This window comes from Staurois parvus, unplaced genomic scaffold (assembly GCF_062004578.1).
Source record: "Staurois parvus isolate SC_StPar_1 unplaced genomic scaffold, SC_StPar_1.0 ptg002306l, whole genome shotgun sequence".
NCBI classification, from domain to species: Eukaryota; Metazoa; Chordata; class Amphibia; order Anura; family Ranidae; genus Staurois; species Staurois parvus.
In genome coordinates, this window is record NW_028320102.1 from 47,175 (window position 1) to 65,994 (window position 18,820).

At 48.3% G+C, this 18,820-nt stretch overlaps 1 protein-coding gene across 1 annotated transcript in view; it reads right to left on the minus strand.

The window, feature by feature from the left end:
- Window positions 1-11,655: 11,655 nt before the first annotated feature.
- The window catches only part of SEMA5B (semaphorin 5B), an 84,110-nt gene continuing 76,945 nt past the window's right edge, over window positions 11,656-18,820 (minus strand). The window contains exon 11 of the mRNA XM_089665725.1: window positions 11,656-13,099. Within this exon, the coding sequence (XP_089521851.1) occupies window positions 12,944-13,099 (156 nt within the window). The 3' untranslated portion in view covers window positions 11,656-12,943. The remainder of the gene's footprint in view (window positions 13,100-18,820) is intronic.

Here is an 18,820-nt window from a genome sequence, read left to right on the forward strand (position 1 = left end):
CTATTCCCAATAAATGGACCGGCTGCCAACTAGACCCAATGGGCCTGAAGTAGCTCATGACCCTTCTTTTGTAACGCAGCACGCCGCAACGCAGAACCGCAACATGCGCATCATTTTATCTGCATGCAGGGAGGACACGGGGGGGGGGGGGGGGGGAGATATCGATGGAATGGTGACGGGTCACAGATGTGATATAAGGCACCCAGGACATGTGACACTGACAGATCTATACAGAGGTCTGGGCACAATGTTCATAAGTATTCACACCCCCTCCCTCTCTCTCCTCCTCCCTCCCTCCTCTCTCTCTCCCCCTCTCTCCCTCCCCTCGCTTTCCCCCTTCTCTCTCCCTGCTTCCCCTTCCCTTTCCCCCTCCCTTTCCCCCTCTTTCTCTCCCCCTCCCCCCTTCCACCCCCCTCCTCTCTCTCCCTCCCCCCTTCCACCCCCCTCTCTCTCCCTCCCCCTTCCACCCCCCTCTCTCTCCCTCCTCTCTCTCCCCCCCTTCCACCCCCTCTCTCTCCCCCTCCTCTCTCTCCCTCCCCCCTTCCACCCCCCCTCTCCTCTCTCCCTCCCCCCTTCCATCCCCTCTCTCCCCCCTCCTCCCTTCCATCCCCCTCTCTCCCCCCTCCTCCCTTCCATCCCCCCCTCTCTCTCCCCCTCCTCCCTTCCATCCCCCCCTCTCTCTCCCCCTCCTCCCTTCCATCCCCCCCTCTCTCTCCCCCTCCTCCCTTCCATCCCCCCCTCTCTCTCCCCCTCCTCTCTTCCATCCCCCCCTCTCTCTCCCCCTCCTCTCTTCCATCCCCCCTCTCTCTCCCCCTCCTCTCTTCCATCCCCCCTCTCTCTCCCCCTCCTCTCTTCCATCCCCCCTCTCTCTCCCCCTCCTCTTTCTCCCTCTCTCCCCACCCCCCTCCCCGTTTCCCTTTCCTCCCCCTCTCCTCTTCTCTTCCTCTCCACCCCTCTCTCTCCCCGCTTCCCCCCTTCTCTTTCTCTTCCTCTCCACCGCTCTCTCTCCCCGCTTCCCCCCCTTCTCTCCCTCTACCTCTCCACCCCCCCCTCTAATTTTTCAGATAATCTATTTCAGACAGTACCCGTTACAGCCCTGGATTTCTGGCAGGATCAACAGCTGTTTTTACACAGACTGAATGGATAGAACGTCCAATCTGATCTCTCAGAGAAGAAGAGAAGTTTGTTGTTCAGATTTACAGACACTTTAATTTAAGTCGCTTGGCAGAGATCTGATCTCACTTTGACCTGAAGGGGGGAGGGGGGGTGAATACTTCTTCTGGGATCTGTATACAATGCACAGACAACACTATCCCCGCCCCCTGCGACGGGGCGCTATATACAGGCAATGGTCTGTATGACACAGTGATGTGATCAATAATATAGAACTCCAGTGTGGTCACCAGAACAGGAAGTGATGTCCAATGGGGACACGGCCCTAATCCCTCCCCAATCCAACTAACAAACACTTGTCTGGAGTTCCATCGTAATGCTGGAGATACAAACTAACTGACACCATCGGAATAATGGAGACGCAGAAGACGGATTCTTCCTGGAACACCAATCCCTGAACTTCTCCCATTCCACACCAACCGATAAACCTGTTTATATCACTATAATGGCCGACGTCTGAACCCTCAACAGACGTCCCGGATCCGCAAGATTCGCATTCTTCAGAAAATTCATTTGTAACCAAAAATGTGTATTGTAGGAAATGCTGAATATTTAAAAATGTAATTAACTGCATCTGCAAGTGACCAATTGGCTGATTCTGGGGGGGGGGTGACCAATTGGCTGATTCTGGGGGGGGTGACCGATTGGCTGATTCTGGCGGGGAGACCGATTGGCTGATTCTGGGGGGGTGACTGATTGGCTGATTCTGGGGGGGTGACCAATTGGCTGATTCTGGGGGGGTGACCGATTGACTGATTCTGAGGGGTGACCGATTGATTCTGGGGGGGGGTGACTGATTGATTCTGGGGGGGGGGTGACCGACAGATTCTTGGGGGGGTGACTAATCGGCTGATTCTAGGGGGTGACCAATCAGCTGATTCTGGGGTTGACCAATCAGCTGATTCTGGGAGGTGCCCATCAGCCGATTCTGGGAGGTGACCAATCGTTGCACAAGGAAGAGAGCAGAGTTGTGGGAGGGGCAGAGCAGGCTCCACCCACTACAGACTACAGGAGGGGGCGGAGACAAGACCAGTATCCTTGCACAAGGACAGACGGCAGCAGAGATTGGTCTTTTTTCCAGGAAGTCTCACCCTGCATGACGGCACAGATCTGGAATACGCAAAGCTCACCGAGATTCCAGAAGACACGTGACCAATGGATTTGGATGATGGCATCCCTCATCTCCCATCCGCCCGCACATAAGATCACTTCCTGTCCGAGGAGCCCCACTGGGGGCCACACAATATTCAGGACTGGCACTGAATTGTTAGGGATGGTAATGGACTCTGCATTCCCTACTTTTGGGGTTACTGACCAGGACTAGCATGCGACCGGTGGAACTGTCCTTCCTGTGATCACCGCCGTGCGTCATCCATGGCAGCCATCACCTTCAGGGGCCGCTCGCACCCTCGCAGTACGTCGCAGTAAGAAAGTTGCGATGCCATTCAGTAGCAGGGAGGCAACGCATCTCCAACGCATGGCAAGGACTGTGACCTTCCCACTGCTGGAGAACTACAAGTGTCAGCATATCCTTCTCAGACTCACTCATTGTTTCTGGTGTTTCATGTGACCAAATTCAAATTTTTACCCCCCCCCCCCCGATCATCCTATCACAGTGACTCTGACATCCCCCCCACCCCCCTACATCCATCACATTACCAGCCTGACCATTACAGGGCCACCAACCAGTGCCGGACGCCTCCTGCAGTAACCCAACCAGCCAATCATCTTCAGTGAAGCGAATGATACAATGTTTTATAATAGTAATACATCAATTTGTATCACTTTAAAAAAATGTTTTCCTTCAGCTGCACTGGATCTCTGTTTTGCACCAGCTGAAAGCCGAAATCAGGCTTGCAGTTGGGTTCACCTGTTCTGTAAGATGATGGACAACAGCAAGGTGGGTGCTTACAGGAGGGAGGAGCTCCAAGCGGGCGTCACCACAGTGATGTCACTTTGACTGCAAAAAACATTCACAAGGTGGGGCAGGTGGGAGGAGTCAACAATAAGTGAAATATAATTATTTCTGATTCACTTTTTATTTTTTTAAGGACTTGTGAAATAATTCAGCCAAATTCAAGAAAATATTCACAGGAAGAATTTTGAAAATTCAGAATGAATCTTAAATAAAAAAAAAAAAAAAAAAAAAAACGCGGAACGGGAAGAGGAGGGGGGGGGGGGGGTGTGAATCCAGAATTTGTCCCGGTCTGAACACACGCCGGCCACATTGCAGCAACTAGTTTTTAGATTTGATTGAACTTTTGGATCAGCATCCACCTCATTTTTTTAATTCAAAATTTAAAACATAAAAAAATTGGATTATTAAAAATATTATTATAATATATAAAAAAAAAAAAGTCATGGGACTCGAGAACGGCGCAATTCTGGAACGGATCATTAAACCCGAGCCGAGTGTCCTACAGCGCATTGTAATTTATCTCAAGATAATTTCATGACTTTAATTTTTAATTTCAATTTCTTCCTAATTCATATTTCACTATTCAATTTCTTTCAATTACAATTTGTTCCGATTTAAATTAATTCAATTAATTTATGTAAAAAGTGTAAAAAATGTTATATATCTCTCTAATATATATATACAGTTGTGTTCAGAATAATATCCGTGTGATGAAAAAAGTGACTAAAGCTGAAAATCCTTCGAATCCTTTTATTTCCATCCACACAAATGCATTGGGAACACGACACATTCTATTCCAAATCACAACATGAAGAAAAATACATCAAATTTGTGTTGTTCCTCTAAAAAAATGGAAGAAAAGTGAATATTAGACGGTTCAAAAAAAATCGCAGTGTTTGTATTCTTCTTTACAAACTCCAACATTCACTATATAAACTGAGAAATGTTTGAAGATTTTGCTTTCCTTTGAATGACTTCATGAATATTTGGTTGTAGTCGCACTGTTTCTGAGAACTGCTGTACATCTGTGTTGCATGGAGTCCCCCAACTTCTGGCCCCTGTGATCAGGTATTCCAGCCCAGGATGATTGGACCACATTCCACAGTTCTTCTCTATTTCTTGGTTTGGCCTCAGAAACGGCATTTTTGATGTCACCCCACAAGTTTTCTATTGGATGAAGATCCGGGGATTGGGCTGGCCACTCCATAACGTCCATCTTGTTGGTCTGGAACCAAGATGTTGCCCGTTTACTGGTGTGTTTGGGGTCGTTGTCTTGTTGGAACCCCCATTTCAAGGGCATTTCCTCTTCAGCATAAGGCAGCATGACCTCTTCAAGTATTCTGATGTATTCAAACTGATCCATGATCCCTGGTATGCGATAAATAGGTCCAACACCGTAGTATGAGAAACATCCCCATATCATGATGCTTGCACCACCATGCTTCACGGTCTTCACAGTGTCCTGTGGCTTGAATTCAGTGTTTGGGGGTCGTCTGACAAACTGTCTCCGCCCACTAGACCCAAAAAGAACAATCTTACTTCCATTAGTCCACAAAATGTTGCACCATTTCTCTTTAGGCCGGTCAATGTGCTCTTTGGCAGATTGTAACCTCTTCAGCACACGTCTTTTTCCCAACAGTGGGACTTTGCGGGGACTTCTTGCAGATAGCTTGGCTTCACATCGGCGTCTTCTAATTGTAACAGTCCTCACAGGGAACGTCACACCTTCTTTCATCTTCCTGGAGCTGATTGTTGGCTGAGTCCTCACAGGGAACGTCACACCTTCTTTCATCTTCCTGGAGCTGATTGTTGGCTGAGTCCGCGCCATTTTGGCTATTCGTCTATCCATTCCAATGGTAGTTTTTCGCTATCTTCCGCGTCTTTCAGGTTTTGGTTGCCATTTTAAAGCATTTGCCATCATTTTAGCTGAGCAGCCGATCATTTTCTGCACTTCTTTATATGTTTTCCCCTCCAATCAACTTTTTAATCAAGGTACGCTGTTCTTCTGAACAATGTCTGGAACAACCCATTTTCCTCAGAATTTCAGAGAGAAATGCACTGTAACCAGCATGTCCAACATTTGCTGCCTTCCTTCCTTAAATAAGGGCAATAATTGCCGCCTGTTTATCAAAGAATGAATGACGTCACTAATAGAACTCCACACGGCGATTATTGTGAACACGCCCCTTTCAATGAGTGATTCAATGACACAGAATCAGCAGCATGCATGTCATGAATGTTGGGTCTGTTGGATTTCTATGACTCTACTACACCTGCTAGGAAATTATCTGCCATGTAGAAATATCATTTCCACCAAAAACAGAGATTGATCCGGTGAGTGATGTCTGACGACTAGTATTTCGAACACAACTGTATGTATATATATTACAATTTCTTCTTCACTTAATTTACTTAACAACAAAATAGCAGCACAGTGGCTGAGTGGTTAGCACTTCTGCCTGGCAGTACTGGGGTCATCGGTTCGAATTGTAACCACGGCACCACCTGCTTGGAGTTTGCATGTTCTGTGCCTGCGTGGGTCCCGGTTTCCTCCCAATACTGCTCCTCTATAGGTACAGTATAGGGAAGCCTTGTCACCCTAGGACAGGAAGTGTGTTATTGGCGGGATCACCAGGTGACAAAGGGAAAAAGAACGGAAAAATAACGGAAAAATACATGCAAAAAAAAATTTGATTTTTTTAATTATATATATATATATATATATATATATGCACACATTTTTTTGCATGTATAACTTCCATTTTTTTCCCCCTTTGTCACCTGGTGATCCCGCCAGTAACACACTTCCTGTCCTAGGGTGACAAGGCTTCCCTATACTGTACCTATAGAGGAGCAGTAGGGCTGTGTTCTTGATTTGGACTACAGAACACCTCCCCCTCTCCTCATCTCCATTCCATGAAGATTTTAGTTCAGCGCACAGGAAGTTGAAAAGCCTCTTTTCCTGGCAGGATCAACGGGAATGTTTCTGAACTTGCAAAAAAGAAAACGAATGCAGCCACCATGTGCCAGGACGGGTAATCGGGAAGACGTGCCATTGGTGTCGTTGGGCTTAGAGATCTTCGAGGCTTTTGTTGTACAGCGCTGCGTAAACTGTTGGCGCCATATAAATCCTGTCTAATAATAAGGCGCTCTGCTCTTTTTTTTTTTTCTTTTTTTTCCAGGAAATTCAGATGGAAAAAGATAAAATCATCCAAAATCATAGAAGGGATTAAAGAAAAAAAAAAGAGATTCTCTGATTGAAGTGTAAGGTGAATGGGGGCAGCAAGCAAGCGCCTCTGTTGTCCCATAGGGGCTGGCCAGCAGGGGGCAGTGTTGTAGAACATGGAGTCGCAGGGGGAGGAGTTACTGAACTAATTGTTACATACATGACACTAATTGTTACATACATGACACTAATTGTTACATACATGACATTAATTGTTACTATTTAACTCATTGTAACAGATTTCAGGCGAATTGTTACAAATTAGAGAAGAAAAGATTTCCATGGGGTATAAAGTCCCGGGCATTGTGGGTAATAGCTCCCTCGCCTGATTGGTTGGACCGGTAGCTCTGACAGGCGGAATCCCTCCCCGGAATCTGGGATTTTATAATATGAACACATCTGAAGTCGTCCCGGCGGTCTGTAGGAATTAATTTTTTCCGTGGCGGGGGAGGGGAGGCCGCCTGTGTTGCAGATTTGATGGCGGCGGTCTGGAAGGTGCCGGCGGACTCTCATCAAACGCAAAGGAGAAGATGGGAAGTGAAGGTTCTGCGAGACTGGAAAATGTAATTTGGGTGCGAGCGATTTTCTGGACTTCGCGCATAAAATGAATTTGTCAGAGTCAGCCGTCGTTTGTATTCGGCGCGGCGCGCGCGGATGTCTGCGGTTACGGCTGTTACCTCCGACAGCGCCGGCTGATTATACCGCTTCCTGCTCGCCGTAATTCTCATTACTGGAGCCGAGGCAGCAGAGGGATAAGGGGCAGGTCACTGTCAGAAGAACTAGAAGTCTCAGCAGGCCCTTCCGATCTGTTGTGTCTGGCTCCGCCCATGTGTCAGGTCAAGGGGCGGGGAGACTGCGGGGATTCCTAAAGTATGGCATCCCCAGCATCTCTGATCCTCAGAAGGCGGCTGCCAATGTCTGATGGGGTTGGGGGGGATGGGCGGCCATTCTAGGCTATAGATGTGTGGCACAACTCAGTGCCAGTCCTGACCAGTGCTAGGGATGCCAACCTACATCGCAGTGCCGGTCCTGACCAGTGCTAGGGATGCCAACCTACATCGCAGTGCCAGTCCTGACCAGTGCTAGGGATGCCAACCTACATCGCAGTGCCGGTCCTGACCAGTGCTAGGGATGCCAACCTACATCTCAGTGCCGGTCCTGACCAGTGCTAGGGATGCCAACCTACATCGCAGTGCCGGTCCTGACCAGTGCTAGGGATGCCAACCTACATTGCAGTGCCGGTCCTGACCTGTGCTAGGGATGCCAACCTACATCTCAGTGCCGGTCCTGACCAGCGCTAGGGATGCCAACCTACATCGCAGTGCCGGTCCTGACCAGTGCTAGGGATGCCAACCTACATCGCAGTGCCAGTCCTGACCAGTGCTAGGGATGCCAACCTACATCGCAGTGCCAGTCCTGACCAGTGCTAGGGATGCCAACCTACATCGCAGTGCCAGTCCTGACCAGTGCTAGGGATGCCAACCTACATCGCAGTGCCAGTCCTGACCAGTGCTAGGGATGCCAACCTACATCTCAGTGCCAGCCCTGACCAGTGCTAGGGATGCCAACCTACATCTCAGTGCCGGTCCTGAGCAGTGATAGGGATGCCAACCTACATCTCAGTGCCGGTCCTGAGCAATGTTAGGGATGCCAACTTACATCTCAGTGCCAGTCCTGAGCAGTGATAGGGATGCCAACCTACATTTCAGTGCCAGTCCTGAGCAGTGCTAGGGATGCCAACCTACATCTCAGTGCCGGTCCTGAGCAATGTTAGGGATGCCAACTTACATCTCAGTGCCAGTCCTGAGCAGTGATAGGGATGCCAACCTACATCTCAGTGCCGGTCCTGAGCAATGTTAGGGATGCCAACTTACATCTCAGTGCCAGTCCTGAGCAGTGATAGGGATGCCAACCTACATCTCAGTGCCGGTCCTGAGCAATGTTAGGGATGCCAACTTACATCTCAGTGCCAGTCCTGAGCAGTGATAAGGATGCCAACCTACATTTCAGTGCCAGTCCTGAGCACTGCTAGGAATGCCAGCTTACATCTCAATGCCAGTCCTGAGCAGTGCTAGGGGTGCCAACTTACATTTCAGTGCCAGTCCTGAGCAGTGCTAGGTTGGCATAGGTGTAGTTTGGCATATTGGGATCCAATCCCAATACAGATTTTAGGGACTTTTTTTTTTACCATAGTAACCAATAATTTAAAATGGATATATATATATTATAAACGTCTATTAAAAGACTCAGTAAAACATCATTGGATACAATTAGTAACTTTTATCATAAATGGTGAACTCTGGAAGTATTTTAGGGTTTTCCTTCGGGGATTGTAATTTCTATGATGTAAATTAACGATGACATCATATTTATTTTGTGTAAAGATCACCGATTGCCAATATTCAAGAAAAATCTCTCAGTTTGGTCCTGAAGAAGGGAACGCTGCCTCTGAAACGCGTTGACATGGGCATGTGATAAGGCGATACGTTTACGGCAACTCTTTGAAGCAGAACCAGGACAGGATCTCCCAGTACCGCAGGGCAAGGATGCGGAATTGAGCCTCCCCACCTCTGCTGCTAATGCATGACGTAGAATCGGAGTGTTGTCCTATGCCCATTCTCCGACCCCTTGCACCGGCTGCTCATGATTGGCACTGGCAGTTGTGCATGTACGGCGTGTTTTTTGTCTCAACTGTGGGCCTATGGGGTGAGAAGTGGGCATTTGGAGCAGTAGCTGTGAAAGCAGACATGAGGCCGCATCCCACTGGTTGATAGGCACTAATCTGGGGTATGTGGTGAGGGGGTGCCCTCCCTCCATCCCCCGACCACTTTGCCTGGGGTAGTTGTTCCTCCTGCTCACCCCTTGTCCCATTCTCCCTGCTCTCATGTGTATGAAACACAGTAGATGCACCTAAAATTGCTTTTATTGCAGCGTAGATTTGTATCCAATTATGTTTTATTGAGTCTAATAATAAAGTTTTGTTACATACAGTAAATATGTAACTTTTATAGGTAGATACTGAATTGAGTTCTTTTTGATAGGGATTATGGTTGATGATAGGGATAATGGTTGGTGATAGGGATTATGGTTGGTGATAGGGATTATGGTTGGTGATAGGGATTATGGTTGGTGATAGGGATTATGGTTGGTGATAGGGATTATGGTTGGTGATAGGGATTATGGTTGGTGACAGGGATTATGGTTGGTGACAGGGATTATGGTTGGTGACAGGGATTATGGTTGGTGATAGGGATTATGGTTGCTGATAGGGATTATGGTTGCTGATAGGGATTATGGTTGCTGATAGTGATTATGGTTGGTGATAGGGATTATGGTTGGTGATAGGGATTATGGTTGGTGACAGGGATTATGGTTGCTGATAGTGATTATGGTTGGTGATAGGGATTATGGTTGATGATAGGGATTATGGTTGGTGATAGGGATTATGGTTGGGAGGGTAGCACTGTAAGAACGATCCCTTTGAATCGTTACATCAAGTCCATTATGTATTAGTTACAGACACCCATTCATGGTCATGCAATGTTTTCACGCAACACCATCCCCGAGAAAAGAATAACCCCTAAAAACCCCATCCAGTTGCTCTACATTCCCGATAATAAGGCGGCCGGGGGTACACAAAGAAATACATAATGATGGTCACCTAATTGGGAGTTGCCCATCCAATGTCTATGGGAAGCAATTTTATTAAACACATCCATATCTGTAGAAAGAAGTCTGGTGGTACCCTAATTCCTCTCTGCCCCCACTGAAGAGACAACCCTACCACCAACTTCAATGACACCAGTGTTGAGTATTGGCCAAAATTCAACCTCCGTCAGAAGTGGTCTACTGACCATGGGGGACCTGCCTTGTAATTACCGGCAAGCGCCATACGCTGTAGCTGGTCACAGGTACAGGACAGAAGGAAATCCTATGCCAAATCCAAGATCATTTTCCCTGCTCAAAGACAGATCAAAGTAACCTGTTCACCTTCACGCGGTCCTACAGCTCTGTAAAACCCTAAATTTCCCCCCATGTCCAACCTTAAATAAATAAAGGAGGCACTGAATGGATTTAAACTGCAATCGCTGAAAATAAGGCGCAAAACATTTGTCTAAACCATCGCTGGGCAATCTTCCCTCTTGAAGATCTCCAAATGTTCGCCAAGCTGGAGGATCACCAAGCTTGGTGGAAATTGAGGTTCTTCAAGACATGGAGGACCACCAAACTTGGTGGAATCTGTGGTTCTTCAAGAGCTGCAGGATCACCAAGCTTGGTGGAACCTGTGATTCTTCAAGAACTGCAGGACCTATAAGCTTGGTGGAATTTGAGGTTCTTCTAGACCTGGAGGACCACCAAGTATGGTGGAAATTGAGGTTCTTCTAGACCTGGAGGACCACCAAGTATGATGGAATTTGAGGTTCTTCTAGACCTGGAGGACCACCAAGTATGATGGAACTTGTGGTCCTTTAAGAGCTGGAGGATCATCAAGCTTGGTGGAACTTGTGGTTCTACAAGCGCTGAAGGACAACCAAGGTTGGTGGAACTTGTGGTTCTTCAAGCGCTAGAGGACCACCAAGTATGGTGGAACTTGTGGTCCTTTAAGAGCTGGAGGATCATCAAGCTTGGTGGAACTTGTGGTTCTTCAAGCGCTGGAGGACCACCAAGGTTGGTGGAACTTGTGGTTCTTCAAGCGCTGGAGGACCACCAAGGTTGGTGGAACTTGTGGTTCTTCAAGCGCTGGAGGATCACCAAGGTTGGTGGAACTTGTGGTTCTACAAGCGTTGGAGGATCACCAAGGTTGGTGGAACTTGTGGTTCTTCAAGCGCTGGAGGACCACCAAGGTTGGTGGAACTTGTGGTTCTTCAAGCGCTGAAGGACCACCAAGGTTGGTGGAACTTGTGGTTCTTCAGGCGCTGAAGGACCACCAAGGATGGAGGAACTTGTGGTTCTTCAAGAGCAGGGGGATTGCCTGAACACCATCAAAAAGCAGAGCCCACCTGCAGCAAAATAAGAACATCTCATTTGCTTTGCTGCAGTTTTTTTTTCAAATTTCTAAACATCTAAAATCTACAAATTCTGCATTCACATCAGACAAAACTCAACACAATCTAACACCACCTCTCTCAACTACCCAACGACTGAAAGAAAAAAAAAAAAACCCACCCCAACCTGTAGAACTGGAAAATCTTCTGTTTTTGGAATCCAATCCCAAACAACCGGCCTCGGACTTCATCTGTTGCTTTAGCGCAGGTTTCCGATCGCCACGAAGCCATAAACTCTTATTACCGAGATTTTGGATCAAACATACAGTGTGGAAGACAAGATGCTTGTGACATTCTTTGTCTTTGTTATTTTTATATATATTTATAAAAAAAAAATTATCTAAAAATAAAAAATAACAACATTCGTCATTCTAGTAAACATGAAAAGGAAAAAAAAAAAAAAAAGGAAATCGGCTTGGACAAAACCAAGAGCAGAAAACGTCCAATGGTGAGCGAGTCTTTGTACATCGGAACGAGTTATTACATCAGAGCGTGCGACCGATCCGAAGGCTGCCCTCTTCGTCGTTGCTTCGTGAGACATAGGCCCTGCGGGCGGGCGGTCGGTCAGTCGGTCGGTCGGCACGCCACGGACACACCTGCTCCCGAAGGTTCCTGACCGTTCCATGCGCGCACTCAACGTGCTGATGCGTCCTTGTTTATTTTTTTCTCATAAAACCCTGATATTAAAAAAAAAAAGTTACCTTAGCAATTGACAGAGGACGAAAGCCAGTGTCGATGAGGGGTATAACTTGGATGTAAAAATTTCCCAGGTCAGAATTGCAACCGCGGGGCCCAACCAAACCGTAGGGCGGGCCGAAGATCGTCTTTGTCATGCCGGGAGCAGGAGGCCGTGTTAATGGAGCTACTACTTAACCCTAATTATAAAATCCCGCGATGGTGTTAGAGGCTGCATGGAATAGTCTCTACGTGTTAATCCGTTACCCTCCCTATTCCATAGACATGCACAAACATGTCTTTTTCAAAACGTTTTTTTTGTATTTTTTTTTTTTTTTTTTTTTAACGCCCTTCTCGTTTTTTATGTTTTTTTTTTCATCAGTAGAACGATGGGGGTTGTTGTAGACAGGTTTTTGAGGCCGTTGATCGATTCCAGGAAATACCGTCAGGATCGGAGCCTCGCAGTCACGCCAAGTGGAAAGCCGGTAAAGCAAGCGATGAAGCCATTCAGTGTAACACGTCGGGTTTTTTTTTTTTTTTCCTCGAAAAATCACTCAAATGTGAACGCGTCAAACGATTCCACAAATCACCCAAAAAAAAAAAAAAAATCAATCTACGATTTCCGATGGGGTTTCCTACGCAGAAGCAGCTTGCTCGTTTTTTTCAAGTATCCAGAGACCTCGAAGTCTACTCCTCACCCGACCGTGTACTTAAAGGAGGAGGGAGGCGGTGGGGGGGGGCGTTCCTCCAGCGCGGCGGCATCCGCGCCAAAGAAGGATCAGCAGGTCCAGTCTGAGAGCTTTGCCCGACTCGTTCGGTTGGTGGAAGGAGCTGGGCCGCGGTTTATGAAGCGTGAGACGGGGGGTAAGAGATGGAGCCTCAGTGCGAAGTCGGGGGAACCAAACCTCAGCTGTTGGTGAAAGTCCTGCCCGGGGAGGAGTCCGGCCGGAAGTCGTATTTGCTCAGCGTGCTGGGATAGTACGTCGTCGTGTAGACGTTGGTTTGCTGCAGCGGGTAAAAATTGGTTCGGTCATCCGGGAGCAAATTGTTCTTATTGAGAGTCTGCGGATAAAAAAAAAAAGAAAAAAGCAGAATTTAGGGAAAAAAAAACATTTTTCATCGGCACCTCCCTTCCCCATCCATCGTCAGAGCAATAAACGGCACTTTTCACATTTCACCGCTCGCGATAAACCTTCCCGCCGCGGTTTATGACAATTGTTTTTCCCTTTTGTTGCCGAAGGGATAAAATATTTGTTATACATATCGGCTGTTTCATTAGAGGAATAAACATTCTCGGTGGGATTCACGGGCGGCGTAAAACGCTACAAATTAATAACCCTTCTGGGGCCCTTTATCAAATCTTGTCGGCTTTGGAAGGATGAGCTATTCATTAAACATAGATGAATCATCGCGCTCGCGTTCGCTTTTTACTCAAATCTTCCGCAGATTATGGCTCCATACATCAAAGCCGGCGTATATATACGACCCGTCAGGGTTTTTTTTTTTGTAGCCGACGCCTCCCGCGTTGATTCATGATATTAAGTGACAACGGAAAGAGCTGAAAAAAAAAATAAAATGATTTGAACTGTTCGCACGCCGACCGTTGAAAATGATAAACAATAAATATGTTTTGAAATCTTTGGAGCGTAACAAAAGCCGACAAGATTAGCGCAGTGATAGTTTGATCCCGCGGGTAATCTGGCTGCCGCTTAGGGAGTCGGGCGAGAATTTCCTCTCTATTCAATGCGGCGTGGAAACGGGATTAATCACAATTTTCTTTCGCAGCTCCCGGAGCAAGAGCGCGCATGAAAACGATACAATTTCACGGACCTCACATCTCTCTTTTTCAAACTAATGACTAACTAACGGCGTAATTAGAGACAGATACTGGGCAGTGGAACGCCGCTGAATTTTGTTTCCCGCCGTTGCGCAGGAGAAAGGAACATTTTTCTTGCGATGGTATTTTAATTATGGATTTCAGACACACATCCTGCGTGAAGAGCTGGAAGGCTCCTGATCAATAGGCTCTATTTTCGGCCCCGCCGGTGTGATGAACGCGCCCCAAGCACCCCCCTGACACGGTGTGTATTCTACCCGTCTTGGTGGATCCACATGACTAATGTGCCGACGCTTCTTATTTACTCAGCTTTAAGAACGATCGAATTTAGAGGATTTGTATTTAAATTGGAAAGGATTCTCATTCTCAGGATGTCCAAATATCTCTCGCTGAATGATTCCCCGTCTCCCGGAGCCTTCAGGGCTCTGACCCCCCATCACCCACAGACCAATGTGGTGTCAATGTTGGAGCACGCTGTATAATTGCCAGGTATTACATAGTTACATTGTAACCAGCTTGGACCAACTATGTATATACGATACCTGTGGGATCTATCTAGCAGCTAGAAATCACTTTATAGTCCAGGGTTTCTCAACCAGGGTTCCATGGATCACTAGGATTCCTTCAGAGGTTGCTAGGGGTTCTATAGGGGGTAGTTCTTCCCAATGACCAAAAGTGTAAGGAGCAGGGGCAGACTGACAACTCATGGGGCCCCCAGGCAATAGGGGATCATGGGGCCCCTGTGTCTTTGCCCACACTGAAACCACACCCAAAAAAGCCTATGAAAGGAACCAGAGGCATATCATGGGGCCCCTTACTGACCCCGGGCCCTCGGGCAGTGCCCAGGTTTCTGAATGGTCAGTCTGCCCCTGGTAAGGAGCATTGTTCCCACTGACCACCACATTAATGTATCATGAGTTGTAGATATATACATTTTTTGCTGGGGTTTGCTGAGACCAGAAAGTTATTGCAAGGGTTCCTCTGTGTTGAAAAGGCTGAGAAAGGCTGGAATAGACATTCAGAGAACACTTTGCATTTTTTTCTATGAATGCAGATTTTTCTCTGACTGGACAAGGTGGAGATTGGGACATCGCCTCTCAACCTCATCTAGTCAGACTACGTTCTGAATTCATTAAGATTCAAAGTGTTCTCCCCCTCTCTCTTTTTCATTCCCCCTTTCTCTCTAACCATCTCCCTCTTACCCTCTACTCTCTCACCTCCCCCCTCTCTCTCTCACCCCCCTCTCGGTCTCTCTCTCAGCCCACTCTCTTGGTCTCTCTCTCTCTCTCTCACGATCTCCCTCTTACCCTCTACTCTCTCCCCACTCTCTCGGTCTCTCTCACCCTCCCACCCCCCTCGCTCTCTCACCCCATCTCTAAACCTCTTTTATTCTCACGCTTACCCCCCTCTCACCCCCCTCTCTCACCCTGGAGGAGAAGGAGAACATGGCATGGAGGACATGGGATGCGGGAGGAGGAGTATATGGGATGGAGAAGAAGGGACTGGAGGAGGAGGACATGAGATGGAGGAGATGGGACTAGAGAAAGAGGAGGAGAACATGGGATGTACAAGGGGAACACAGGATGTAGTAGATGGGACTGGAGGAGGAGGACATGGGATGGAGATGAGACTGGAGGAGGAGGACATAGGAAAGAGGAGATGGGACCGGAGGAGGAGGACATAGGATAGAGGAGATTGGACTAGAGGAGGAGGACATAGGATAGAGGAGATGGGACTGCAGAAAGAGGAGGAGATGGGTCTGGAGGCAGAGGAGGAAATGAGATTGAGGAGAAGGAGGACATTCAATGAGGGAGATGAGACTGGAGGGAGAGGAGGAGGACATGGGATGGAGAAAGAGGAGGACATGGGATGGAGGAGATGAGACTGGAGGAGGAGGGTGTGGGATGGAGGAGACAGGGCTGGAGAAGGAGAGAGGATTGGAGGGGCACGAAATGGGACTGGAGGAGGAGGAGACGGGACTGGAGGAAGAGGAGATGGGACTGGAGGAAGAGGAGACGGGACTGGAGGAAGAGGAGACGGGACTTGAGGAAGAGGAGACGGGACTTGAGGAAGAGGAGACGGGACTTGAGGAAGAGGAGACGGGACTGGAGGAAGAAGAAATGGGACTGGAGGATATATTAAGTTGCGAGTTGTTGTCTCGGTGGGATGGCCAGTGGGAATATTGAGTGGGACGGCCAGTGGGCAGTCCTGGGGAATGTTGGTGGTCAGGCCCGGGAAGAACCAGGCCTAAAGCCGTGTAAGAGGCCCAAAAAATTTCTGATGGTTGCCCTGAATAGCAGTGTCTACTTCAGTGCTTTCCAGCTTCCAGGGGCATCGGCCAGGTATAGTATATACTTAGTTGGGCCAAGTTGGAACAATGTAACTATGCAAGAATATACCATAGCTGGAATTCTTCTTAAAGTATGTCTACAGTCAAAACTTTTTTTTTTTTTTAATTTGGAATGGTGAGGACCCCTGTCAGGGTCATTACTGGTCAATATTTCTGGGATGGGCCAGATTCCGATCCAAATTTGCCTAAACCCATGAGAAGCTATCACACGATTGCATACTGCACTGTCCCAACGAGCTGCGATTCCCCAACCTGCAGCAGCACATAACAAAGGGGTGTGGATGATTGTGACGTGGACCTAGTGTGGCCACATGGTCCTATTAGGACAATGGTAGTGCAGGGTTACTCTAGGCAAATGTTCCGGGGCAGGCCCTCTTCATCCTCCTTTAAATGGAACTAAAATTACATTTCTGGTGGAAGTCATTAAAAAGGTTTTCACAAATAAAAAAAAAAGGCTTTTTTCCTTTGGTAATGTTGCACTAAAAAAAAAAAATACAAAAAGAAGAGAAAACAATTAGGGGAAGTGTTTGTGTGTGTGTGGGGGGGAGGGAATACTCCATGCGCCCAAGGTCCAAAAGTGACCTGCAAGGACAGAAAAATGGTAGCTGCCACTGGTTTTAGAATGCAGGTTCTAGGGCTGTCATACTTGTCCTGACCTTCAGTGCATAATAAAGTCACTGACTCAGCATGTGGCTAGTGTGGTTGCAAAGTCTGAACTCCTATCCAGCATATGTGTTTTGGCTCCATGACAGGGAGTGATGACAAGAAGGATGGCGCTCTACAGTGCCGGGACAAGGTCACCTAGATCCCAGGACGAACATGCCAAACGCCCCCCCAAATGTATGAACATTATGTGTCAGCAAAAATCCCCTCCCCTAAAAAAAAAACAATTTGAGCACTAATCTTCACATTTCAAACCTTCTCCCTCCCCAAATCCCCCCACCCAGCTTAAATCCAATCCCTTCCTAAATCCCCCCACCCAGCTCAAATCCTCTCCCTTCCCAAATCCCCCCCACCCAGTTCAAATACTCTCCCTCCCCAAATCCCCCCATCCAGCTCAAATCCTCTACCCCTCAAATTTCCCCTCCCAGCTCAAATCCTCACCCTTCCCAAATCCCCCCACCCAGCTCAAATCCTCTCCCTCCCCAAATCCCCCCACCCAGCTCAAATCCTCACCCTTCCCAAATCCCCCCACCCAGCTCAAATCCTCTCCCTCCCCAAATCCCCCCACCCAGCTCAAATCTTCTCCCTCCCCAAATCCCCCCACCCAGCTCAAATCCTCTCCCTCCCCAAATCCCCCCACCCAGCTCAAATCCTCTCCCTCCCCAAATCCCCCCACCCAGCTCAAATCCTCTCCCTCCCCAAATCCCCCCACCCAGCTCAAATCTTCTCCCTCCCCAAATCCCCCCACCCAGCTCAAATCCTCTCCCTCCCCAAATCCCCCCACCCAGCTCAAATCCTCTCCCTCCCCAAATCCCCCCACCCAGCTCAAATCCTCTCCCTCCCCAAATCCCCCCACCCAGCTCAAATCCTCTCCCTCCCCAAATCCCCCCACCCAGCTCAAATCCTCTCCCTCCCCAAATCCCCCCACCCAGCTCAAATCCTCTCCCTCCCCAAATCCCCCCACCCAGCTCAAATCCTCTCCCTTCCCAAATCCCCCCACCCAGCTCAAATCCTCTCTCTTCCAAAATCCCCCCACCCAGCTCAAATCCTCTCCCTTCCCAAATCCCCCCACCCAGCTCAAATCCTCTCCCTTCCCAAATCCCCGCACCCAGCTCAAATCCTCTCCCTTCCAAAATTTCCCCACCCAGCTCAAATCCTCTCCCTTCCCAAATCCCCCCATCCAGCTCAAATCCTCTCCCTCCCCAAATCCCCCCAACCCAGCTCAAATCCTCACCCTTCCAGCTCAAATTTCCCCTCTCAGTTCAAATTCTCTCCCTCCCCAAACCCCCCACCCAGTTCAAATCCTTTCCCTCCCCAAATCCTCCCACCCAGCTCATATCCTCTACCCTTCAAATTTCCCCTCCCATCTCAAATTCTCTACCCCTCAAATGTCACCTCTGAGCATAATTCCTCTCCCCCTCCAAATCCCTCTGTTCCAGCACAAATCCCCCCCAATCCCCTCTCCAAGCACTAATCCCCCTCCCTTCCAAATTTTCCCTTCTAGCACAAATCCTCCTTCCTAACACAGATACACTCTCCTTGTACAAATTCACCCCCCTCTTCCAGCACAAACCCCTCCAAATCCCCATTGTACCCGGGGCAGCTGTCCCTCCTGCTCACCCCTTGTCCCGGCCCTGGCGCTCCAACCTTTAAAATGGCAGCGCCCATATCTCAGTCCCGACAGATTCCCTTTCAACAGATGTATTTTGTACTTTAAAGCTCCTTAAGCAGAGGTTGGGGTTCTTAAGGTTTATGACACCTTGAGACGCATGGCAGAGTTCCCGGAAACACACGGGCCAATCCCAGTCACTCACGTCTCTACCCAGAGGGGGCAAAGGGCCGGTTAGTCTTCAAGGGCCGGTGGTATGGTTACCTGCTCTCCAGCTCCACTGACACATCTCCAGGACTGGAGTCCCCGTTATTAAGTGGGTCA